The 27,979-nt window shown below is 39.8% G+C and overlaps 2 protein-coding genes across 2 annotated transcripts; one reads left to right on the forward strand and one right to left on the reverse strand.

Annotated features, from left to right (window-relative positions):
- The first annotated feature begins 94 nt into the window (after nt 1-94).
- On the forward strand, nt 95-24,358 carry LOC126367303 (protein melted). The gene is made up of 13 exons (XM_050010758.1): nt 95-436; nt 1,532-1,786; nt 2,979-3,183; nt 8,831-9,090; nt 10,258-10,404; nt 10,789-10,946; nt 11,368-11,618; nt 12,309-12,404; nt 13,159-13,280; nt 13,734-14,217; nt 14,645-14,913; nt 15,385-15,666; nt 16,368-24,358. Exons 1-13 carry the CDS (start codon nt 332-334, stop codon nt 16,614-16,616), a joined length of 2,883 nt encoding a protein of 960 aa, XP_049866715.1. The 5' UTR covers nt 95-331; the 3' UTR covers nt 16,617-24,358.
- Nucleotides 24,345-27,848, reverse strand: LOC126367391 (probable dual specificity protein phosphatase DDB_G0283417). The gene has a single exon (XM_050010897.1). It carries the CDS (start codon nt 27,842-27,844, stop codon nt 27,263-27,265), a length of 582 nt encoding a protein of 193 aa, XP_049866854.1. The 5' UTR covers nt 27,845-27,848; the 3' UTR covers nt 24,345-27,262.
- Nucleotides 27,849-27,979: the final 131 nt, after the last annotated feature.

The following is a 27,979-nucleotide window of genomic DNA, read 5'->3' on the forward strand; positions in this document are numbered from 1 at the left end:
GAAAAGCTCAAGATGAAACACAAAATAAAGTAATAAAATAAATATTGAGAGTTCATTGACATCTCTTAATAATATTTCAGAACGAAACCCGAAACCCACTTTGCATGTTTATCGCAGAGATTTCTCGCTCAATTTATTTTATTTTAACTATAATAGAAAGCTTAGTTGTTGCGGTTTTTTATGTAAAATGGTTTGTCTGTCACGCGGGGGTTAGATTATGATTGGTTTTGCGGTCAGGAGGTGGTATCGCAATGTATAGTTAGTGGAGAGTTGTGTTGATGTGTCGGTGTTTTTGGTGTGTGATGGTTGTGGAGTCGTGAGGAGTAGCAAGATGCACGAGCTTCTGAAGCACGTGCTGACGGAACGAGACCTGACGCGCGCCGGGGACCTATTCGCAATCCCTGACGCGGACATCGTAGATGACCTCAATGATGTGGTGAGTCTGCTCCCCTTTACGTATCCTGGTCAACTACCGTCTTTTTTACTGACCATCATTGACCTGTATTTTCCGAGAATGTTAAGATGAATAAACTTTGCATATAATTATTTGCTTATAAGAATGTTTATGTATTTTCCTTGAGGAGGTGACTTCTATTTATAAAACAATGTTGACGTTGAAGTTTTCCTCATGATAAAGACCAGAAGTAGTCGCATGATAGAGTCAGTATAATATAGTCGTATTCTATAAATCCTATGTACATATAAAATTAACTTCCTGGTGCATAATAAAACTCGGTTTGAAAGTTATTATGCAAGTAGACATAGATGTGGCTGACCTAGACTAAACTATAAGTATTATATATTAAGTATGTATAGATTCTGAGACACACCTTATGCTAAGTCAATATAACAGAGGCTGTTTTTATAATAAAAATGATTTGGCTTTGTTTATGTTGACATATCAGAAGATAAAATATGAAATAGAATATTGAATTGAGAGGTAGCTTTGATTAAGTTCTGGTTTTATGGTTATAAATAATAAAGATTTTCTTTGATTTATAATATATTAAAAGTTCACTAGATTGTTGAATGAATGTCAGTTATTGTAAAATTCATAATAAGGTATTTGTCTGGGTCAAAAAAAAAAATATAAAATGCTAATCTAGAAATATAATCTAGTCTAACATGATCAAAAATCAATCTCAGTTTTCATTTTGACTTATTTTCGAAATTTAATTATGAATTAAGTGAGAATAAGTATGACTTAACTGCTTTTACTGATGAAGTTACAGGCCAGTATATCCATATATAAAAAAATATATTTTGATGTTTCGTAAAAAGTATCTCATTTACTATGTTGCCAAATAGCCTATTGTAGGATTAACACTGAACTCTTATTTTACAACATTCATACATATTCAAATCTTCACAAAACTCAAATATTACAACCCTGTACATTCCAATCATATCTTAAGACATAATATATCTCAATCAGATCTTACATTCATAAATGTCCAAAACATTTATCATAAAATATTGATAATAATGATAAAATGGATGCATCATTGATAAAGTTATTTTTCACTTTCAGCTCAAGCAGATAACGGAGATTTCATCACGTCCGGACTATACTCGTAACGATCGTGATCAGGCACTCATAGAAATATGTGTAACAAGAGTGACATCGTGTATCAAGGAAACGGGAACATTGGACAAGTACTGTGGAACTCTGGTGTCATTACTTGAATCCTGTCTTCATCATAATCTGATGCCATTGGGGCATTTGAGAGATGACGACCCACCACATGCAAAGATCGCGTCTGACATCATTGCTTGCATAGTTCTGGTAAATTATACATTAATTTATTTAATTATTTATAGCCTTATATCAGACATAGAAGTTACATTTTAACGATTTTCTTTAATCTACGATAACCGAATCTGTGTGCCTTCGGGCAAAGGCCTCCCCCATTTTTCTCCATTCTTCCAGCCATTAAAATTATTGAAATGCTGAAATTATACATATGTTTTATTTTTAAATTTTACTCTATCTAAAGATTTTGTTTACTTAATATGGATTTTTTTTACATTTTAATCAATGGTTTTCATTTAGCTGCAGGAAGCTTTTGGCTAAATGTATTACAAAATACAAACATAAACAAACATCATTCTCTTACCTACATTTGGTCCGCTATGAATATCATCTAACTTTTTATAACTTATTTTATAATGAGGTTTTGATCATGTGGACCTCATAGATGCTTTTGCGTAATTAAGTTTTACATACATATATAAACTCACGCCTATTTCTCACTGGGGTAAGCATAAAATAATTTGCTTCAATCCTGATATACCTCTCTTGTTTCCTATACATCCTTTTTTTTTTCTCTTTTCCATCAAGCGATTAGTCTTACGACAGTAAACAGCTTTTTACATCAAAATACATAATATCACGCCGATTTCCTACCGGGGTTAGCAGAGACTATGGAATTCCATTAGCAATTGTTTTTTGTTTCATTATTATTTTTTTTATTTATAAATAGTTTTTTGTTATACAGGTTTTTGTTAATGGCGTGTTAGGCATGCCCGCCCATTGTTGAGAGGCCTGCATGTGGAGTATTGCAGACTGCTACAAGTTGTCCTAAGTGTAGGATTTCTACAGATGTAGGACTTAAAATATATTATTAGTATTTATGTTACTTAAGTAGTGCCCTCAAGAAACATCAAATTCAAAGTCTAAATTCAAAAATATCATTATTCAGTAGGTACATAGTTACATTTTGAATCGTCATTTTTTACATAACGAACGTCTCATCCGCCTGAAACTACTGCAGCTTCTCTCAACCCGTATAGCCGGCTAAAAGAAGCTGCAAGAAAACCTCTGCAAAGGGCACTAGAAATTCGTTTTTTTTTTTAAAATCTGTTATACAATTTAGTAATTTGGTTGCCTAATATCAGTTCCCAGACAGTTAATCCCATCATTCTTCTAGATAATCACTAAGCTTATATTAACCTTTTTTCATCCACTTTCATTCCAGGTATCGTTCCCAGTACAATCAGACAAAGAGAACTACGGTAACAAGAGTGTGATGGAGTTGTTCCTGCCGGTGGCCGTGCAGTTCCTTCACAAGGGCAACCGGGAGATATCACGACACATGGCACGTTACCTGTCTCTAGCTGCACTACATCACGCTGCGCTGTTGAAACCACATGTGCATACTATCATGGACTCTATTATGTCAGGTATGAATTTTTTTTTTTTCATTTTTGTGCCCAAACATGCGATCGGTCGACTGACCATAAGCAGTTTTGATGGTTTGGTTTTATTAACATGCAGGACAGGCCCCCTCATTAGAAGGCTGCCTTTATTAAGGTGCTACTGTATGTTATTCCATATGTGTGTCTTTTTGAGGCGTCTCATATAGTGGTTGTCACTTAAACTCCGGGCCAGTTTGTTTTGGTGATGAGTAATTCGATCTCTGTAAAGCCTTGTAGTGGTGGCAATTTCTTGCTTAACTGTCCTCATTCCAAGGTACTCGTGAAGTTCGTCCATGCGAGTGAACCAAGGTGCTCGCGCTATTGATTTGAGCACTCCGTTTTGGAAGCGTTGTAGTATTTTCATATTTGATGTTTTTGCAGCACCCCACAACTGAATGCCGTAAGTCCATACTGAAGGTATGAAGCAATGTGTCATTATTAAAAGTTGTTCACATTGTTATTATAATTTAAAATTTAAACACATATTGGTGCTAATTCCTTTTCACACCATCTAATTTTATTATAAGTTATATCTGTCATTTTCTTATCCGCCGAAAAGGAAAGGGACAGATAATCGACAAGCATAAAATTTACGGAACACACGTCAATTGTAAGCACAAATCTAAAATAACCATATAAAAATTTTGCATTGGCTAATAACCCGACAGAATTAAGTTGACAGCACACGTCAAACGGTTTGCATACCAGCGAGATACCTTTTTGTTTCGCCCGAGTTATTCATTACTCATTCTTCCTAAAATTAAGAGCTGTCAATAATCCGTCCCTTTCCTTTTCGGCGGATAAAAAAATGACAGGTATAACTTAAAGTAAAATTAGGAGCACATGTACCACGTACCACGCACACGAACATGTACCACGCTGCGCGAGACCGCTCCGCGAGGTACCGCGCCCCGTAGGGCTGCGAGACGCAGAGCCGCGCCGCCCAGTGCTGCGTCGCCTATTGCTGCGCCGGCCAGGGCTGCATCGCGCAGGGCTGCAACACGCAGAGCCGCACCGCCCATCGCCGCGTCGCCTATTGCTGCGCCGGCCAGGACTGCATCGCGTAGGGCTGCGACACGCAGAGCCGCGCCGCCCAGTGCCGCGTCGCCTAGTGCTGCGCCGGCAAGGGCCACATCGCGTAGGGTTGCGACACGCAGAGCCGCGCCGCCTATTGCCGCGTTGCCTAGTGCTGCGCCGGCAAGGGCCACACCGCGAAGAGCTGCGAAACGCGGTGCCGTGCTCCCCGACGGTGCGCCGCTGTCCGCAGTGATGTGCGACACCGCACCGCCCAACAACGAGCCGCCGTGTGCCGCGCTGCCGAGTGTCGCGCCGGCCGGTGATGTGCCGCCGGGAGCCGAGCCGCGGAGGGTCAGAGTCCGCGGAGCCTCGAGGCGCGGGGCGTCAGCGGCAGTGCCGCCGTCCGCGGCGCAAGCGCCTGCGGCGCCCCCGCCCGCTGCGCCGCCAGGTGGGGCGCTGCGAGGGCCCGGAAAGGTCGCGACCGCATTGCCGGACAACGTCGCGCCCCAGAAAGACTTTGTCCCGCGTCTAACGAAAAAGACTGTTGTGTTCTCGGACGATATAGGCATAGGTTTAGGACCACTTTTAAAAAACTCTTTTGATCATGACATTATTAATGTGTGCATGCCTGGCGCGTCATATTCACAAATCATCACAAAACTATTCCAGTGTAAATATGATGCGAACACTACCGTTATTCTTTTAGTAGGCAATAGTACAGGGCTCACAAAACAGCAGTTATCTAAGTATCATAGGTCGCTAATGACTGTTGAGTGTGGAAACTTAATTATTTGTTCGTTTCCATACTCAAATTCATTAGCTAGTGAGGAAAATAATTATATATTTTCTCTCAACCAACACCTTTACAACAGAACCTGTCATCACAGTAATATTATTTATTTAGATTTGAATAAGTTTATTCAAAATTGTTTAATAACGACAGATAGAATATATCTATCTAAGTACTTTAAAAAAATTATATGTTCAGTACTAGTTTTTTATATTACAGACATTTCTGCCAGACCAGGCAGTAAACTTATTGACTGTACTGTCTTCTACAGTACAAAACCTTTTATTGACGGTAGTCAGCCATGTACCACGAATGGTACTTCATCTTTAAACTAGACAATAAGACAAAAGAGAAGCTTGGAATATTAAAACTAGTTCACCAAAATATTCAAGGCTTCTCTGGCAAAGAATTGGACATAGAATTATTTTTAGAGACATTTTTTATTGACATTTTATGTATTACTGAGCATTGGTTTAAGGATTATGAATTGTTATTCGGTTTTGAAAATTATCATTTGGCTAGCGCTTTCTGTCGAAAGATCAAAATACGTGGTGGCTCCCTTATTTTTATCAGAAATAGTTTAAAATATAAAGAACGCAAAGATATTACTGGACTTTCGATAGAGGGCACTATGGAGATTTCATGTATAGAAACAGAGAAACATATTGTTGTGGCCGTATACAGACCCCCATACAGTGCTAACTTCACAGTTTTTGAATCAGTGATGGAAAATGTACTGAAGGTCATATCCAAAAGTAATAAATCCATTATAGTGTGTGGAGATTTTAACGTTGATTTATATGAAGTAGATTCAATTACAACTAGATTTCTAAGTTTGTTTACATCTTTTAACCTTGTTAATATATTTATGGAGCCAACTAGAATTACAGAAACAACTGCCTCATGTTTAGATAACATTTTTTGCAATTGTGATTTCCAAGATAACAGTATCCTTAACTGTTTTAAGTCTGATCACAGTGGGCAGTTGGTTAGTTTTCCAGTACTTAAAAATGTGCAAAAAATTAAATTTAGTACTCGACCCATCACTGATAATCGGATAGAGAAATATCGAAATAGTCTTATTAGTAACTTACCTTGTCCAAACTTTGATACAGACAATCCTGACGATTTTTACAGGGATTTCTTCACTATTATCCATAAAGAATTTGAAAATAATTTTCCTCAAAAGGTAGTTACCAACAGTCAATCATTCAAGTTCAGTGACTGGGCTACCGTAGGCATTCGCAAAAGTAGAAATACTCTTTATTCTTTATATGAGGAAAAAACGTATACACACGCTGATAGTTTCAAAAGCTACGTCAAAAATTATTCTAAAATATTTCGAAGAGTGTGTTATACAGCCAAACAGATGCATATTAGTAGTAAAATAAAGACCGCGGATAATAAAATAAAGGCAGTTTGGCAAGTAATAAATAGTGAAACAAAGGCTTCTAAACCGCGTGAATTAGAATACAATATAGAATCGGGCACTGGGTTAGTAAAACAAGATAAAGATGTAGCTGAAGTTTTTGATAAATTCTTCACGAACATCCCTGTAAAAACTACAGAATCTCTCAGGTCCTCTCCTGTTCAAGCTGATATATTATTAAAAAGTAATGTTACTGCTTGCACTGAATTATTTGATTTTAAACGCGTTGATCCGAGTAGTATTGTTAAAGTATTCAAACAGCTGAAACTTAAAACCTCGAAAGATTTATGGGGATTGTCTGTCAAATTGATGAGCTCTGTTATTGATATATTAGCACCATATCTAGCTTACATTTTTAATATGAGTGTTGAAAATGGCACTTTTCCAAATTTAATGAAAATCAGTAAAGTTATACCTCTTTTTAAATCGGGCACAAAATCAGACCCCACGAATTATAGACCGGTTTCTATTCTACCAGTACTTAGTAAAATTTTCGAGAAAATTATTCTCGACCAACTGCTATGTCATTTTAATTTAAATAACTTACTCCACAGCCAGCAGTTTGGTTTTACTAAGGGTCGGTCTACAACAGACGCGAGTGTGACATTTGTTCGACACATTTTCGATGCTTGGGAGAAGTCGCAAAATGCCGTAGGAGTATTCTGTGACTTGTCTAAGGCGTTCGACTGCGTGGATCACGAGACCTTGCTTTTGAAATTGAGGCACTATGGACTAAATAATGGAGCTCTCAGTTTGTTAAATTCATATCTAGGTGGTAGGATACAAAAGGTACAAATCAATAGTACAACTTCTTCGGGCTCTCATGTTCAAATGGGAGTTCCTCAAGGATCCATTTTGGGTCCGTTTCTTTTTTTAGTGTACATAAATGATTTACCTTATGTAGTACAGAACCAAGCTGACATTGTGCTGTTCGCGGATGACACTTCTCTTATATTTAAAATCGACAGAAAGTTAGAGGAATTTGACGAAGCAAACAGCGCTGTGTCGCAGGTTCTAAGTTGGTTTACAGTAAATAACCTAGTTCTAAATGCTAAGAAAACGAAGTGTATTAAATTTGTTCTACCAAACGTAAAGAAAGTAAATAATAACATTAAAATTAACGACGAGAAACTAGATTTTGTTGAACACACAGTTTTCTTAGGAATTACTGTAGATTCAAAACTTCAATGGGGCCCACATATTGTATCACTAGCGGGCAAGCTAAGTTCAGCAGCATATGCCGTCAGAAGGATCCGACAACTCACAGATGTACCCACTGCTAGACTTGTCTACTTCAGCTACTTCCACAGCATAATGTCTTACGGTATTTTGCTGTGGGGTCGAGCCGCTGATGTAGAAACTATTTTCATCATTCAAAAAAGAGCAGTTCGCGCTATTTATAAGCTGCGTTGTCGGGACTCTTTGAGGGAGCTGTTTAAAGAAATAAATATACTGACGGTCGCAAGTCAATATATATATGAAAACATTATGTATGTACGTAAAAACTTATCTCTCCTTCCGAGAAACTGTGAAAGGCATACTTACAATACAAGAAATAAACATAAAATTGCTATTCAAAATTCTAGATTAAGTAAATTAAATTCATCTTTTTTGGGGTTATGTATACGTTTTTACAATAAAATACCAGATAATATTTTAAATTTGTCAGAAAATAAATTTAAAGCTCACGTGAAGCTTACTTTATGTAAAAAAGCTTATTATAAGATTAATGACTACCTAAATGATAAAAATGTCTGGTATTGAATGTGTTCCTCTAGTTATTAAATAACTTGTAATGTATATCCTCATTGGTTTTTAAAAGATGTGTTGCTGTTGCAGTTTCTTGTCATTTCTTCTCCTCAGCCATAACACCTTGCGAAATGACGTAAATTCAAAAATGTTACATTGACCTTCAACAAGTTTATCCATGATAATTACGTTGAATAAATGATTCTGATTTCTGATTTCTGGAGGTGTCCGCAGGAATCGGGACCAATACCGGGTTCTTACCGCGTTAAAATCAGGGATATGAGACTCCCGATATTTCAACTGTTGCAAGTACCATGATCACGTGATGACTGATGAAATTTGCTTCGATCCTGACACACTTCTCTTGCTTCCTAGACATTCATCAATCGTTTCATGCACGCCAGTTCAGAGTAGATCGTACTGAACTTTTTCTAAGGACATCTCCAATTTGGTAAGAAAAAGTAAGAAAGAAAAGAAAGAAAAAATATTTATTCGGCATACTTAACATTAATTATCATAAACTTAGGTAATGAAATTACTTAATAATGGTAAATGTACGTCCTTCTAGGTCTTCCTCTGCCAGCCCTACCATCAACCTTCGCTTTGAATGATTTACAAGAAAAATCGTAATTTATCTGCCTTTCCAGGTAACTATCCTCTCTGCCGGATCTTGACGAACTTATACGAGGTGTGCCCTGAACCTCTGGAGGGCCACACGACGGCCCTCGTCTCTCTTCTTCCTCACGCCGAGCAAGTTGAGAAGAATTCTCTCTTCGCTTTGTTTGAGCAAATCGCTGTACGGAGGCCCGAGGCGCTGAAGACCTGTGTCCCGCAGCTGCTGTCGTACCTGTGTCCCAATACCGCGCCCCAATCCGACCCTGGCTGCATGTGCGTTGACATACTACAGGTAAATACCAGTTCCTTTCATACTCAAAATATATTTGTACATTTAAAATGTAACAAAGTTAACAAATGTACCAAAGTTACATTTTAAATCGTCAATCTTTACACAAATATATTCTTTATACATTGTTTTAAGTTTACGCGGTTATTATCATAATTAAAACACAGAATAACGCGTTTAAAATAGGGATATGACAGTCAGTCATCCCGTGATCATGGCTCTTGCAACAGTGTCGAAATATCGGGAGTCTCAGATCCCTATTTTAAACGCGGTAAGAACCCGTTATTATGTGCTTTAATAAATTCTTTGTCTTACGTCCCATCCGCCTGAAACTACTGCAAGAAAAACCATGGCAAACGGCCTTAGACATGCTTAAAAAAACAAGAAAATATTGACTATCATTTCAGTAGGTAATTTGGCTGCGTTTTAATTAGTTCGCAGGCGGTTATACTCATGCATTTCTATCTTCTAAATCAAATAGAATATAATCACTATTCTAAATACATTAACCTTATAATAAGAGAAAATTAAATCGAAGGAATTCTGACTCGGGCGGGACTTGAACACACAGCTCTTGTCAAGCCGGGACGAGCGTGTTAACCATTACACCGCCGGGTCCTCCTATCCATGCGAAAAACATTTTCTTTTTTCTATTTAACTTATTTATGAAATTTAATAGAAATTAACGAGGAGCTCGGTGACGCAGCGGTAAACGCGCTCGGTCTGCGATTGTTGAAGTTAAGCAACTTTCGCAAAGGCCGGTCATAGGATGGGTGACCATAAAAAAAAAAGTTTCATCTCGAGCTCCTCCGTGCTTCGGAAGGCACGTTAAGCCGTTGGTCCCGGCTACATTAGCAGTCGTTAATAACCATCAATCCGCACTGGGCCCGCGTTATGGTTTAAGGCCCGATCTCCCTATCCATCCATAGGGAAGGCCCGTGCCCCAGCAGTGGGGACGTTAATGGGCTGATGATGATGAAATTTAATCAAGAAAAACGTTATAATAAATCCGACATTTTGTTACGTTTTTCTATGACGAGTTTGCTTTTTCATACAAATTCAATAGTAATTACGTGTTTTGACGTTTAGTAAAAAGTAACTGATTTGACTACGCTATTGTTTTTTTGTTTATTGGCAAACTTAAATGTATAAGTATTATCTGTTCCACAGCTGATAGTCTGCCTGTCTCGAACCCGAGTGACGCTAGTGCTGGAGCACTCTGTCACAGTGAAACGCGCGTCCCGGCAGCCCCACGCCTCGCCGCAGGCCGTGGCTCTTGTGGCCACTGTACTAACACAACTCGGGTATACTGGCAGGGTGAGTGACCATTACAGGTTAGCAATTCCCAAGACGTAAGGTACTTACTTAATTCGCTCGGGTTATAGTCGCGACACTTGGGTACAATCAGCAAATTATTATATAGTTTGTCTATGGTCTCTCTGTGTAAACTCTGAGCGCCGTACGCCAGGTTGCAATTTGTTTTTTATGCAATACAGTAGGCAACGTTTTATTGCACGCAAAAGACACACATTACACGAGCAATTACAGACAGATAGGTAGGTTGGTTTTTATTTTTTATCGACTTACTTGCTTAATTTTATTTTACCATAGAAAACCTTGTTCATTTTATGGTAATTTAGGGGCCTTTAGGCTGTGACTACTACCTGAAATTCCTGATGTGGTTTTTTCTTGTTTTCTCAGGAGCGTGCACAAGAAGCCCTGAACTTCGTGCTAGAGAGTCTATCAACAGCGGACCGCAGCACGCACGCGGCTCTCATGCGGGAAGCCACGTCGCTCTGCAGTGCCTTCCCGGCCTTGTTCACTGACAAGGTGCTTACCGCTGTTCGGGCTAAGAACAGGTATGTGAATGTTTAGGTGCTATGTTCATTCTCAGGGCTATGCACAAGCCCGGAACTTTATGCTGAAAAAGTTTAAGCAGAAGGCACTGGTTGTTTTACGTTGTAACAAATATTAACTTAGCCCTAAGGCGCTTTTGCAAAAAAAGAGCCTGGAACATTCGGGTTTAACGATTTGATATTCGTTACCCACCATTTAAAAAATAAGTTATTAAATAACTTGTAATGTATACCCTCATTGATTTAAAAGATGTGTTGCTGTTGCAGTTTCTTGTCATTTCTTCTCCTCAGCCATAACAGCTTGCGAAATGTCGTATATTAAAATAGTTACATTGACCTTCAACAAGTTTATCCATGATAATTACGTTGAATAAATGATTCTGATTTCTAAGGTCCTATTCACAAAATTGTTGTATTATTACAGCACGCGTCCAAAGTCAACGATATCGAGTGAAGTCAACCGCACATCGGGCGGGGTCACCATCGTGAAGTTAGGCGGACCCACCCCCGCGCCGCCCGTGACGTTACCGCCGCCCGTGACGTCACAGCCACCAGTAACATCACCACCAGTAGCTGGATACACACGCCGGGCGAAACTGGGAGACTCAAGGAGTACTGGGAGGTTGCATCCCGGCCCTAATTCTCACAGGAGCATGACCCGGCTCAATGTTGCTGGTGAGAGTCTAGTCTGTAACGTCTCCCCTTTCCGTAACTCTATTCGTCCCTTAATAACCGTATTCGCCTCTACCGTAACGCAATTCGCCTCTTCCGTACCCCTATTTGCCACTTCCGTAACCGTATTCGCCTTCTCCGTAACCATATTCGTCCCTTTCATAACGATATTCATCCCTTCCGTAACTGTATTCGCCTTTTACGTAACCATATTTGTCCCTTCCGTAACCGTATTCGCCTCTTCCGTAATCGTATTCGCCTCTTCTGTAACCGTATTCGCCCTTCCGTAACGCTATTTATCCCTTTCCTAACCCTACTCGTCCTTTCCGCAATGCTATTCAAACCTTCCGTAACCCTATTATCCACTTCCGCAAGGCTATTCATCCCTTCTGTAATGCTATTCATCTCTTCCGTAACGCTATTCAACCCTTCCGTAACGCCATTTATCCCTTTCCTATCCCTACTCGTCCTATACGCAATGCTATTCAACCCTTCCGTAAAGCTATTCATCCCTTACGTAACCCTATTATCCACTTCCGTAAAGCTATTCATCCTTTCTGCAAATCACCCTTCCGCAAGGCAATTATTCAAATTCCTGCAAGATCTATTTACTCAAGGGATTTTGACGAAAATGCATGTTTTTACGTAGGTATACAACTATATTATTTGACGTTGATTTGTTTATGTTTGCAGGCGGTTCAGTAGGCGGTCTACATAAGAGCATGACGCGCCTGTCGTCATCTCAGCAGATAAACTCGCAACAGAACAACGCGGTTCCGCCTAACGCAGGTAACAACTCTCGTTAAGGTTGTGAGAAGCTGCAGTAGTTTTAGACGGATGAGACGTTCGTTATGTTTTAGTGGTTGTTTCAGTTCAAATAATTAGCAGTAAAATGTATAGGTAGAGAGCTCTGTACGGAGGTTTTTCTTGGAGCTTCTTTTCCCAGGCTGTGAGAAGCTGCAGTAGTTATAGGTGGATGAGAAGTACGTTAATGTAAAAAACGACGATTCAAAGTGCAACTGTATAATAATATAGAACATTAGAAGTGAAATTCAAAAATATTGAATTTCCTAAATTGTTCCTAAATTTTGACAGTTCTACATACTGTCCAGATAAAATTCGAGATAAATTGCTATACAATGTGGAGCAGAGGAGTAATCCCGTCTGGAGGATGAGTTCCGAAAAAAAAAAACAGTTTTGATTGAAAATAAGTTTTCTTTCCGATCTTTAGGGAATAAATATAACGCTATGATGTTAAACGCTGCGCAAAGGGTTATAGTGTAAAAATATAACCTGGACAATATGTTTGTTTGCTTAAAAAAGTATGGGGAACTGTCATAATTTAAAAACACTCAACAGTAGCCACGGGGGGGGGGGGGGGTGTTTAAACAGGCCACTTTAAAGCAATTCGTCTAAAAAAGGCAATTTGACATGTGCACTGTAATATGCCCTTTTTTAGCGCCCCTCATGGGAGGGATAGGCAGATTTTATCCTGATTATTTTTTCGTAACGAAGTCACTAACTCCCTGTGTGACGTCACTAGCGGTGAACGGCAAGGCGTCCAGCGGTACGGTGTCCACCGGCACGGCGGCGCCGCGGGCCCGCGCCCCGCCTGTCCGCCCGCACCACCACCATCACATACTCATTGGACCCTCCACCTCCACGGTAACTTGTACAGACGCACACACCGGACACTTCATACAAAAACCCCAAAGCAGAGATTATAGAATTCCATTTGCTTCGATCCCGACACACTTTTCTTGCTTCCTCCACATTCATCAATCGCTTCATACACGCACGCCGGTTCAGAGTAGATCGTACTAAACCTTTTCTAAGGACATCTCCAATTTGGTCAATGTAAGTCCTTCTAGCAGCTAGTCTTGACAGCCTCCGTGGTCTAGTGGTTAGAGCGTTAGGCTCACGATCTGGAGGTTCGGGTTCGATTCCCGATGGGGACATTGTCGAAATCACTTTGTGAGCCTGTCCTTTGTTTGGTAAGGACCAACCGGCGATTATCTCTCGACGTATATAGGCTGTTTATGTTATTCTGAAATTGGTAATACACTTCACAATCCACACAATGAAGAATTATTTTTAAAGTGTTATACTTTGTTGCAGACAACCGGCCCAACAATAATCTCAGGGTCCACCATACCCCCTCAGTCCATATCCATAAACCCCCTCACGTCAGGCAAATCCTCCGACGCCCTCACACCCATCACATCCGTCTCGATACAGCACTCCAACACAGCACTGGGTCACGTCTCAGTCATCACCTCCACCGCCAACTCCGGCCCGGCTATCATATCACAGACCGGCTCCGGCATATCCGTAGGGCCCAACCCTAATCCCAACCCTATCTCAATCTCTGGTCCGGTAACGGTAACGTCCCGACGCGCGAACAACACTAGCGTCACTATGATTAATGCGAGTTCCAACTCAAATAACAATTCCAACTCGAACCATAGGATAAGTGTGTTCGAACCTTATCCTATGCGGGACACAGTGCAACATTTCTGTGAGAAACATTTGGACAAAATTAAGGCGTATATGGATAACGTCTCGCTGAGGATACCGCCGCCAGCCAAGTGTACTATTGAAGGTGAGACAATTGGGTCGTGCACTAGGTTCAATAGAAATTATGAAATTCTGTTTACTAGGTAAAGACAGATCTAGAACTAACGAAAATCATTTTCTATTTAACTTATTTATGAATTTTATTCAAGAAAAACGTAATGAATAAGTCAGATATTTTATTAGCCCAGGTTCACGCCCAACGGGGCCTGAGGAGAAGAATATTTGAAAGAATTAATCGATCCTAGTGGGTCGATAGCGATAAGCGCTGAGTGAGGGAAATCGTCGACCACGCGGGGTCGGTATTAGGGTTCTGAAGTGTTTGGTGTCGCGAGCTGATTGGCCGCCTCTATGGCTAGAGTAATCGGGTCGTCGGAATCGTATATTACGGCCTTCGTGAAAACTAGCCCAATCCGTTGCCCGTCACAGAGAACTGATATCGACGTAACTTCCAGAACGCCGGTCAAAGAAGCTCGCCCGGCTTCAGTTCGCGTGCGGCCGCCGTGGGCCGCACTGCCTCTACTCCCGGACCTTATTCTCCATGCGGACCCGCGCCCCGAGAGTTTGGATCCACCTGATGTTCCTCGCGCTGCAGGCCCGGCACGCGTCAGCCCTCTCCTCGAGGGATCCCACGGTCGCTAGTCTGAAACACTGCTGGGACACGCTCAAGTGTGAGAACAAGACCTTCCTCACTCTGGTCACTAGCGCCTTCCCTAACTTCAAGGTAAGAGATACAGTTAATTCTACCCACTCCATTCCATCTATGGACAACTAGGCGTCGGCGGGCATTCCATCCTTATGTTGTGGATATACCACCAATCCGCACTAAGCATTTCGCCTCTTCCTTTTTGATGCGAACTGCAAAGAATTGGAACTGCCTGCCGTCGTCTGTTTTTCCAACTTGTTGTAATCTGGGCGTCTTCAAGGCTAGAGTGAATAGGCATTTGCTAGGTAAGCGTGATCCACCCTGGACAACATCGTCACTTACCATCAGGTGAGATTGTGGTCAAACGCGAGCCTATATTATTTAAAAAGCCTATGGGTTTAAACCTAGCCCAGCCGCTGTTAGGGCGCGGAGAGTTGCCGTTCTATACGTAGTATTATTCCTTATTCTATGATATAATAGTTAATAAGTGGGGTTTGGATTTTAAAAGGACATTTAGTGTTACGACTTTATTGAGCCTATTCTCCCCAGGAACAAGAGATGCTCCTGAACGAGCTTCGTTCAGCGGGGTTCTTCGACGTTTTCGAGTTAAACACCACTCGAACGGACGGAGTGACGGTCCCACCAACCCAGGCGACCTGGGGTTGTTTCCTCTGCAACCACCCTGAGAGGGCCGTGGGCTTCCTCGCGGCGGACGGGCAACCCGTTATAGAAGGACAGTTGAAGGAGAAGAAGGGAAGATGGCGCTTGTTTAGAAGGTGGCGGACGAGGTATTTCACCTTGTCTGGCGCGCATCTTTCTTGTAAAGGATCTGTGAGTATAATGTTTCTTCTATCTTCTGGATATTTTAGCTGTGCAGTGTTGTTGGAGGAAGCATTAGAATATCTTGCTTTATATCGATTTCTACTGAACCGCCTTCACTAGAGCGGGATCCCACGCTAGACATTGCTATGACAACTCCAACAAATACTGACGCTCCGTACGGTTAATGAATTTCGAAGTATCATACTTAAAAGAACGAATGATTCTGAGCGGAACGGAACGGTTATCTTGAGAATCTGAATCGTTCCAAAATAAGTTCAAAGATTTTAAAAATACAAGTTACATCACCAATGACCACATTGGTGGGCCGCTGACCGCTGGGTCCGACTGCACATAGTTACATAGCTGCCCACGGCATCGGTGACTTGGGCCTGTCCCGTGAAGATTATCGTTGTCTCATCTTTCATTCCTGTTTAATACTAGGTTAAGCTTTCTGTTACTAACATCTAGACAAGCGGGAGCTTGTCAAGTTCAGCAAGTAACAGAACTGGCGAGCAGCACATGAACCATTTGGAGCCCGTTTTGACCCCCAAAATTCAAAAACTATTACACATACACGTGTCATATTTGGCTGATAATATGACTACATGACCAGACTACACACTGACTACTGACTAGTTTACGATATAAAATATATGTATTTGAAAATCTGTTGAAATATTTCAATTTACATTTTATATTCTCTTCCACAGAGCGGCGGCGAAAGCATTGACATAAACCAAATCCGTTCAGTGAAGGTATCTCGCGGGGCGCGCAACATTCCGAAGGCCTTCGAGATCTTCACGGGAGACCAGACTCTGATCCTGAAGCCCAAAGACGGTAAGAACGCGGAGGAATGGGTGCAGTGCCTCAGTATAGCCGTGGCACATTCCCAGGCGAGAGATGTACCCGCTAAAGCTAACAGTTTGCCAGCTAGGGGACTTACGCTCAAGAGTTTTTGAAGTTTATCTGGTCTTTTGAATTTGGTAGCGTTTTACTGCTATCAACTACAAGACTTAATAGGAGGTCTAAAGCTACCCGAATACTAGGGAGATAATCCGACGTAATTATAATGGTACATTCGAGCTTGCGTACTGCAAGCAACTTCCTATTACGCGGATAGTCTTAAACGTCAGTAACACCGCGACAGTGTTCTAAAAACATCGTTGATAAGTAAAAAAGAACTGCAACCTTACAGAAATAAAGGATAGATTTGATTGCAAACTGTGAAAACACAGCTTTGTAATTGTACTTAATTTTAAGAGTGAGGCCATATAATGTTTCTTACGACTTTAAATGAATTTAAAACGAAATATTTTAAGCTAAATCTTTTAGAGAAGTATCTCGAACACTTCTCGAAAATATTTTGTTGTGTACTTAATTCGAATCGAAGGTAAATATATTTGACAATAATTATAACGGTCAACGAAAATAGTACACTATTTCATTGAACCTAAAAAACATACTTGAAAAGCATACGATTGTGACAAGTGACTGCGTATATAGATGACTTATCAGTACTAACTTGTCAGGCTTATAGCCTTTAAAAAACCAGTGCCTCAAAAGTGATTATCACGACGACTGCGTACTTTAGATCTCACTTTACTTGATATACAACTATTTAAATTATATCTATACTTAGATAACAAATTCGTAAACGCCGGATCAATATATCTCTAAGAATTGTATCGTTTTTGAGATAGTCTTCGATCATATATGTTGGTAGAAGCACAGTTCCATACAAAAATCAAAAAAAGTACCGTCCCCGCGACAATTCTGATGTAACTTCAAGTATTTCGAAAAAGCTCTGAAATGCCGGACGGTTTAATCTAATTTAAATCTTAAGTGACTGAGATAACTGTGGAAATGCGGCGCTCGAATAAGAAAGATACGAGGTATCGCTGTTAGAACGCTGTCATTTTTTAGGCGGCAACAGTGCTGCCAATATGATCGAATCGGAAGTTATTCTGTTTTCAAATTGTATTTTAAAACGTCCTTTCGCTGTCTCGACTCAACAGGTTGTCTAAAAGGCCAAAATAAATTTAATAAATGCTCATAAATTAAGGTGATAAAGTATCAATCACATTCCAGTTTTTAGTCGATTAGTTCTTTAGTTAGTTAGTCGGGGTTTTGGAAATTTCCGCGTAGCTTAGTCGTTTTTGATGTACTTACTTTTTTCATGTAGATTTTAGCGGTTTTTTTTTATCATAAGCAGTGCCTTAAGTGTTTGTGTTGTGAAAGTCGCTGTGCGTTTATACGGCTTGTTCATGGAATGAAGCTTTTGGGTAATCCCAGTTGACAGAAGTGCGGGTCTTAAAAGGCCACATTGAAGCAATCCGTCTAAAAACGCAATATTGCAGTTTGACATTTGCGCACTTTAAAGTAAGTGCGCAATGCAATCAAATGTCAAAGAGCGATATTGCTTTTTTAGATGAATTGCTTCAATGTGGCCTTTTTAACCCTGGAGTATTCTTACCGTGGTGGTCTTAGAATTTGTATTGATTACTTACAATGAGTGCAACATGGTTACAACAAAGTAAGAGCTCTAATTCTAGCGCTTATTTCCACCAACGGTGCCGATTCGATAACCGTCAACTTAAAACTAGCTCTTTCTCTTTCTTTCACCTATTGTAAGTGAAGGATGGCACTAGTTTAGAGAGAGAGAGAGAGAGAGAGCGGTTTGTGCGGGCCCGAAATGGCAACATTGGAAATGGGTGAAAAACATTCAATGTAGGTATAATAATTACAAATCAAAAGATGAGTCTACACCATTTTTCATGATGTTAATAACAGCATTAAAATAAAAGTAATTATTTTATCGCAAAGTATAAATGTTCAGCGACATTTAATACATTTGAAAGTTTTTAAAATTGTTGCCTACTTTTCTAACTTAACATTTTTGATGTATTTATGTTTTTTCGTATATCGTTTTAAATGTAGGTTAGTTCCTGTAATATAATGACGTGATAATTATAAGTTGGCTTGAAGTACAATTAAATTATACAGTTTGTTTAAGATTTAATTTTTCAACCTAGTATCCGTTTTATCAAGTTTTTTGTACAATTTTAAGTTTTACATGGCAACATTGATAAGTATGACTGGATGAATTATGAATGTTGCTAGTTTAAACGTGTGTGTATAAAATGAAATAGCTTTATGGGTTGGATGACGACTTTACAACAATTCATAATTATATATGAATTTATTTTAGTACTTTTATTATCTATGGTTGTATGTATGACTAATTTCAAATGCTTATTATAATCTATACCTTTTGTAGATTGCTAGAATTAATATTTGGTATAATATTTTAATGTTGAAAATTTAATTCTGTATAATGATTAATGAACCTATACAAATATTATCAATTAAATTAAATTTGTTATGACAATCATAATTTGAAAAACAAAAAAGAATGCCAATTTTCGTAGCTTACGAATCTTAATCTAATTAATATATTAATAATATATTTGACCGATTTCAAAAGTTGGAAACAGTACTTTATTAATAAAATAACCAAAAGGAATTAAATTCAAATTCAGAAATATCTTTATTCAATAGATAACATAGTTACACATTGAATCGTCATTTTTTACATAACGAACGTCTCATCCGCCTAAAACTACTGCAGCTTCTCACAACCTGTATAGCCGGGGAAAAGAAACTGCAAGAAAAACCTCGGCAGAGGGTCGTAGACGTTCTTTGCCTATAAGTACCTATATATATTACTGCTAATTATTTGATCTGAGACACCCACTAAAACGACGAATATTCTGTGTTAGCCTAGCACATGTTACACTTTAGTACTGTTTCTAACTTTGATAATCGTTAACATTTATTATATCGTCGCTTTATATTGAAAACCTCATAAGCGCTTTTTTGAAAAATAACTTTCTGATGCTAGATTAACTTCAACACGTAACAATTGGGGTAGTCAGAGGTACATCCATCGCAAGATGAACTAAGTACCCAAACGTGACCGAGCTTTTTGTTAGACCAACGTGATAGATGGTGAGCCGTATCGCCGCTTATAATGGTCGAGCCAACTGTGTTAGTGAAAACTGCGCTTAAGGCAGCTTCAGTCCTACTGCAAGACTTTCATTCCAAGTAGAAACTCATCATTACTAATTTAAGAGCCATGCTCTTGTCGGTGTAGCATTCTCCATGCTACTTTTTAAGGAAAAATAGGGCTGTGGTTTCCCTCTTGCCTTCTGCCCCGCAGTACTCTGTGTGACGCGAGTGGGATGGCGCCCAGAGTAGTCTATTTCAAAGCCTAACTAGGACTCCTGTCCTCCGCCTCTGAATACTACTGACAGTTACTGCTGCCCTCTGTCAGGTTCCAGGTTACAGTTCCTGTGACTTGCCCCTTCCGTCCTGCATTGCCGTACCGATGACTCCCATCTCCACCTCTGCAACCGTTGAGGTCTTCACCCGTATCCCTGGGCAAGGGTTCTACGTCAGCCACCATCTCACTCCGGGCTACTGAAGAGGCGCCCACCCCTGCGGCAAGGACGCTCCGAAAAGGAATTGCCCCAGTAAAAATTGACACTACAAAATTTTGCCTGGGTTGAAACATCAGAATATATTTTTTTGCAAACAAGGCGCTTACGTCTTTTTCAATATAAAGCGACGATACCGAGGTTTTAAACGCCAGTTGCCTTTATAATAATAATCTAACAAATTATTGAGATTTTGTAAAAAGCTCGAAGACTGAAAGCTGGTCATATACTTAAATATAATATTGCGTTTGCGTATCTATATCTAGTGATTCAAAATTAACATTCCCTTTTTAAATTTCGAAGATTATTGTGGTCTCAAATTATATAAACGGCCAGTTTTGATTCAGATGGAGTTTGTTTGAAAATTGTAATCGTCTGATCAAGCCTGAAGATTTTTAACACGCCTGGCTTTTCACAGAAACGACTGCCTGTCTGACAATATAGTACACAATACTTTATTGCACAGAAGGAATATAATAATCTATGTTCTAAGTTAAATATCAAACGTAGTAAACGTAACGTAACGGTGTAGGGATGGATTCCATCCACATGTGGACATTCCTCCTCTTCGAACCGCTAGATTCGCTTCCTCCTTCATTATGCGGAATGCTAACTGAATGGAATTCTCTTTGCGTCATTGTCCCTGATCCATGCAGTTTAGAGATTTTCAAGGCAAGTGAATAGTGCGTACTCCCCCTTAAATCGCTGCTTAAGGCGGGGTCGTGGTTAAACGCACTCAACAATATTAGTGCTTAGTTATTACTATGTCACACCCCAGACACTTCATACAAACAACCTCATTTTACACAGACACTACACATTGACATTATCGTACACGCGCATCTGTGTGTGTGACGCCTGACACCATACGATTCAAGTCTAAACTGATCGAGGGAGGAGTGAGGTAAACCTAGCTCAGACGCTGGTGGGGAGCGGAGAGTTGCCTTTCTATACGTAGTATTATTCCTTATTCTATGACTATGTATAGTCGTACTCAGTGCAAAGTTGTAACAGTTTTATAAACTATTTGTTCTCGTGTACTATTCTTTTGATAAAAAAAAAAACAGCGTGAGAGAAATCTTTTTTGTACCATCAAACGAATTCCGTCGCATCATCGCTGGTCGTATCGGTTGTATTATAGAATGACATTAGATTTAGAACTAAATTATTCGTGGATAATTTTCATTTACACTTGCCAATTTGCATTTCGATTTGAAGCACAATGGAGAATGGATGAAAAAATTAAAGGGAAGTAGTTGAATATTTTTCTATGAGTAGGAATAACCTTTTTCGAGAACATAAAAAAGTTTCAGATTTTCCGGTTGCGTCAAACCGTTATAAAAAAGTAAAATGTTTTTTCCCGCCTTTAGGCGTATTAGTTATTATATTACGTCTGTATGAAAGATTTCCATAGGTTGAAACATTTTTATTTTCATGAAAAGGGTTATTCCTACTCATAGAAAAATATTCAAGCATTCTCCATTCTGATTCTTTTTGTACACTTGTATTTTTAGTTATACTTGTAATTTTGGACTGTGTTCTGAAGTAAATGGGAGCAGGTACAATGGTGCCAATTATGTCCGACATAAACTTAATTTGCCAAGACTATATTTCTATCTCTTTCTTATACTTGTGTAAGTGCAGGACGCCATTAGTTTAAGAGCTAGGAAACTAAAGTTATTAGCTTAAGTTTAACGCCGATATAAACATAAATTTATTTCAGTAAGACGGCTCTAACCGTCCTTAACCTACGATTAGTGCAAGAAAGAGATAGAGTTATTTCTAGAACTAATATCGTTGAAAATGAGATTCGAGTGAGTTTTAAAAAATCCGTCCGCCGTTTCTTTAGTTATAAACGGATAGATAGACAGATATTGTAGTTTGTAGTTTTGGAACACAGTCTCAGTATGTTAAAGCGCTTATTACAGGATCCTGTCCATCGGGCCCGATGCCTCAAGGTCTCGATGCATCGTGATCTGTGTAACAATAGCTCATCGGTGGGCGGAGCCACGAATCGCCATACATTTTATACCTACACCCGATGCGATGCCCGACGGATTGGGTAGTGTAATAAGCACTTTAGTAATTCGTTCAACTGTACCGTCACCAAATATCGAGTGTTCATTGGTTAACCAAATCTTTTTGTTCTTTATTGTCCCGCCCCTTGAGTGTTTGTCTCGTTAATAGTGTAATGGCGGCTGTAAACTCGGCGAGAGACCTCGTGCGGAATGCGAGAGTGTATATGACAGTTCTCGCCTGAATCCTCCCGCATAAACCTATCGGGCAAGAGCTCTCACCGAGACTAGACGAGCGCACTCGCTCTAGAATGTACAGCCACCATGATAGGGAAAATGATGTATTTAGCTATTCCCAAGGGGCTACTTATTTTTGAAATGGTGCTTATATTAAACAGTACGTTCGAAAACTCGACCTAATTTCGTTCGAAAAAAGAACATAGGTAATTTCTTATTTAAAATTCCAGGTTCTTAAATCCTGTTTTTGAACGTGCTTTAATTAACTTTTAACTTATTTTTTAAGAAATGTGACGTCCATTTAGTATAAGTTACTGACAATATTAGTGCTTAGTTATTACTATGTATAGTCACACTCAGTTCAAAGTTGTAACAGTTTTATAAACTATGTGTTCTCATGTACTAGGGACATTATCCTATTGGTATACGAAAAACTGTTTATCTACTTATAGGTACGGATTGTCGAAAAATTTCTTTTTTAATATTAAACATTTTTAAAGTTTAATTCTAGAATTAGCTCTGTCTCTTTCTTACACTAATCGTAAGTGAAGGATGGCACTATGTTTTTTAGAGATGTCGAACTAAATTAAGAATAAATAAGTTTTGAAAAAAGAACAAGTACAGTTGTCTTCCTGTGACACTTCTACTAACATGTGGGTTGTAAGGTGGATAACCAACCTCAGCAACCCTGGTTATTATTGACTCGCCAAAGGGGCCGCCAAAGGCCCACAACGTGGGGACGTCATGTCACGAGTTCGTGCTTACATCAGTAAGTAGTAACCGGGACCAATGGCTTAACGTGCTCTCAGAAGCACGAATAATCTTACTTTCCGACAACCAGGTCATCAGCCGTAATTTCCTAATCAAACTAGGATCACAAAGTGATTTTTGGAATTGTGATTCGAACCCGGGACCTCCGGATCGCGAGCCCAACGGTCATCCACTGGGCCACGGTGAAATTGTTCAACGAACATAACAGTAGTACAAATAGTTTTTCGTATAGTTTCTAGTTCACAGTTCTACTTTTATTAGCTCTCAAATCGTTGTAAATTCAAACATATGTATAAAAGCATATAATATTAATGTGCTTTACTCATTTCGAATATTACAATGTAAAGATCGACCTTACAGCATGTGTAGATAATAAATAATCAATTGTACAGATAGACGCATATTTATCAAATTTTATACATGTTGATTAAGTTTAAGTCTCCGGATACTTATGAAATTGGTGCTACATAATAATTTGTACCTTAATATTATTATAATTCAGCGCTTCCATATTACGTGGGGTCCTATTGTATCAGTAAATTATACACCTAGTGCCAAGGCCAGAGGGTCTAAAACGCCACATTGAAGCGAGTGAAAAGCAATATTATTAAGTGTGAAATGTTAACAAACGTCAAATAGCAATATTGCTTTTTGAGATTAATTGCTTCAATATGGCCTTTTAACCCTATTTGTTTTTGGCAAAAACAAGTCGACGTTTTTCTTTGCAAAAGGTACCAAGGGTAATATCATTATAGATGTATAAATACTAATACGTCCCACTACTGGGCACAGGCTTCCCCTCAATCAAACGGAGGGGGTATCATTCTGTCAATAATAAATTCACGCCTTTACTTCCTATCGGGTTGGACAGAGCCACACGTCATGGCAACATTGTGTGAAGATGAAACATGTTAGCAAATATTTTCTTACACGAAACAAAGAATTCCTATTAAGTACCCGACTCCGACGAAGTAAAAGGAGGGTTAGTGTTTGACCACTGTATTTAGTATTAAGAAAATAAAAGTAAAGTTGACTGGTACAATAGGACCCTTAGGACTCCTTATGTTTAAGACGAAAGAACATTACAGATATGACAAGTTGTAAGCGGACAGCTTTTAGAATAACAGGGCGCTTGTACTTAGATGCCTTATTTATGAGTAAAATAAAGTTCTGTTTGTATAAGCCTTCTTTTATTTACAATCTTATGTACAATCAAAGAGCAAAAGTTCAGTCACTGAACACACCGAATTATTTGTAAACAGTGGTGAATCATTAGTTGGATAATTATAAAATTTATGTTTTTGTAGGTTTTTTGGTCTATTACAGAAACGACATGTAACCAGGTCTTAAGTGCAACCAGCTAATTTATTACTTCGCAAGAAACTGATTGGACTTTTGCAGCTAATCGTACATCCACATTACTATTCTGAAACAAAATTTTACTATAAGTAATACTAATGATTTATTAAACTCAAAAACACTAAGTACGGTCACGAGCAATAATATGTATACACTTTGGTACCATGTCACATTAACTTTTTTGACAAATTGAACTGTAAGTCTCTCTAAATGTCAAATATGTTAGTGCGACAGAGTCCTAAAGTGGGTACATTATATTGCTCATGACTCATGACTGTACATACGCACGTGCGTACTAGGGTTTGCAGTACCGGAACTGAACTGGATTTTCGAATTCCCGGTACTGGAGCCTATCCAGTACCGGGAATTACCGGGAAGTTTCGAAACTTCGGTACCTACTGAAAAAAAATTAAATTCGTAATTATTTTATGAGTATGACGAAATTAAACACCAAAACGCTTTTTAAAATATTTAATCAACTTACTACTAAATATACTTACTAGTAAATACTAAATATACTTAGCTTTAAATTTGGTAATTGAGATCACGCACACATTACTTCTACATTCTGCTGTCCTGACACGCCTGTATCGCCTTTCTCTCGAACAAAGAACTGTGCCTAAATCCTGGAAGCTTGCTAACGTACAACCGGTGCCTAAGAAGGGTAGCCGTGCCGACCCGGCCAACTATAGACCGATCGCCATTACTTCCATCATTTGCAAAGTGATGGAGAGAGTCCTAAACAGTAAACTGCTGACGTACCTAGAGACAAACGATCTGCTTTGTGATCACCAATACGGTTTTCGCAGAGGTCGTTCAACCGGTGATCTTCTAGTGTACGTCACGCACTACTGGGGCGAGGCCATCGAGAAACACGGCGAGGCCCTGGCTGTGTCCTTGGACATCTCAAAGGCCTTCGACCGGGTATGGCACGCTGGCTTGTTAAGTAAGCTTCCAGCATACGGCATTCCCGCTGGCTTCAGCACCTGGATATCAGACTTCCTGAGTGAGCGATCGATAAGAGTAGTCATTGACGACGGCTCTTCTGACCTTATCGCTATTGATGCCGGGGTTCCTCAGGGGTCTGTCCTCTCTGCGACTCTCTTCCTGTTGCACATCAATGACTTGCTTATGTCAGGCATTGTTGGGTACGCTGATGACAGTACTGTCTTAGAGAGGTATGTGTCCGGTGCTGCAGCTACCGCGGAAGTAGTTCGATCTCTTCGAGAGGATTTGGTGGAACGAACGGATGAGATTCTGAAGCATGTGTCCCAATGGGGAGACAAAAATCTGGTAACGTTCAACTCTTCAAAAACACAGGCGTGTCTGTTCACCGCTAAGAAGAGTCCGTTCAACAGGACTCCTACTTTCCGAGGTGCATCTGTACCGATCACCGACCGTCTTGAGCTTCTTGGAATGGAGCTGACGTCTCGCCTCAACTTTGGAACCACCATTGAATCCAAAGCTCAAACTGCAGCCAAAAAACTGGGCATCCTAAATAGGGTTAAGCGGTACTTCTCACCTGGACAACTTTTGACCTTATATAAAGCACAAGTCCTTTCTTGCATGGAGTACTGTTCTCACCTTTGGGATGGCTCAGCTAAGTACCAACTTGCTGCGTTGGATTCTGTTGAGCGACGTGCTAAGAGGTTGATCGGCGACAGGAAGCTGGTGGAAGCCAAACTGCATAGCCTAGACCACCGCCGTAAAGTCGCCTGTCTGTCGGTTTTTTACAGATTGTACTTCGGGGAGTGTGCACAGGAGCTCCATCGGCTCATTCCACCAAGTCCATTCCATCTGAGGACATCCAGACGTACGGCGGGTTACCATCCTTACTTGGTTGACATACCACTAATCCGCACCAAGCGCTTCGCTTCATCCTTCATAATGCGCACAGCCAAGGAATGGAATGGGCTGCCGGCGTCGGTGTTTCCTGACTCTTATAACCTGGGGTCCTTTAAATCACGGGTGAATAGGCATTTTCTGGGTAAGCTCGTTCCAACGTCGACCTCTTCTTCTTGTAGAAGAACGAAGTCAAGAGCAAACCCATCTTAATTAAAAAAAAAAAAAAAAAAAAACATTAAAAAATAACAAGAAACAATGCAAAAGCCAAAGGAAACTAGCCGTGAACACACTGTGTTTATTTTATTGAATGATTCAAAGCATAAGGTTATTTATTATGCACAAAATATAACCTACAATATAAACAAACTACCTAGTTCACGATAAATAAACAAGGGTATATTAAAGTACTCACCAGTCTATTACTTTTAAACAAAACACTTACTACATCGTTGCTGTACCAAGATTGGGGCGGCACTGGCATGGCGGAACGGGCCGAGCGGCCAGAAGATGCCAGCGAGCTAACCGAAAACTGCCGAATATTACCGATTACTCTAGAGTACGTACGACTCGTGCACGTACTTCTATCTTGGTTGCGTGCGTTAGCGCGCCTCACGCGCGGTTTTAAAAATTAAAATTTCGTGGCAGTATAAGTGTTTGTACAGTACCGGTAATTACCGGGACATAGTTTAGATTTCCCGGTACTAAAAATTTTTGCATTTCCCGGGAATTCTCGGTATTTTCAGTACCGAGAATTCCCGGGAGCAAACCCTAGTGCGTACGCATTATCTCGCTCTGGCAAATGACAGTTCTGAGTGACAGAAAAGGATAGCATAGGAAAGTGGAGTTCCGTGCTGCCAGATGTAGTTCAACCCTAAGTACGAACTAAATAACTTCCCCAGGGTTCATATTCTTCAGTTGTCTCTTAAATCCAGCGTTAGGTTGAATTGCAGGCCTTATCTCTTTAACCAAATTATACGCTTCGTCAAAATTCATACTTTTATACTGCATTAAATACGCGATAGCTACCGTGGATGTACGAGAAACGCCTGCGTTGCAGTGTATTAGGATATTTTCTTTACGGTCTATAGCATTGTTGATGAAAGGCAAACTTTCTTTTAAAACAGCCTTTATATCCGTTTCAGGTAGATCTAAACATTCTACAAACTTATGATTGATATTTTCTTCTATATTCAAATTTATACCAAGACTGAGAACATTTTTAATATTATAGGATTGTAAGACCCTACTAGATGTACAATCTTGAGAACCGATGTATAGAAACTCAGCTATAAGTGCTGGTATATCATCCGGTTTGGTGTCAACTATGAACCCGTATGTATTGGGTGCTATGGCTTCTTTGGTTTCTCCTTTCTCTATAAATCGCTGGCCATCTGCATTTGTGACTACAGTTTCTGTTACTTTAAGTTTATTTTTTCGCTTTTTTAATTCGTCCAGAAAACTCATTTTTGCTGTATTTTATGGGCCAGTTGGAAAGGTTTTTTTGCACAGCGGTCTGTACTAAGTTGTCAGTTTTAGTGTAAACTTTTTAACACGTTCAACGCCACGCGGTCCTCAGGTGGGCCAAGAGAGAATACTCAT

Source organism: Pectinophora gossypiella, chromosome 6 (assembly GCF_024362695.1).
Source record: "Pectinophora gossypiella chromosome 6, ilPecGoss1.1, whole genome shotgun sequence".
Taxonomy (NCBI): domain Eukaryota; kingdom Metazoa; phylum Arthropoda; class Insecta; order Lepidoptera; family Gelechiidae; genus Pectinophora; species Pectinophora gossypiella.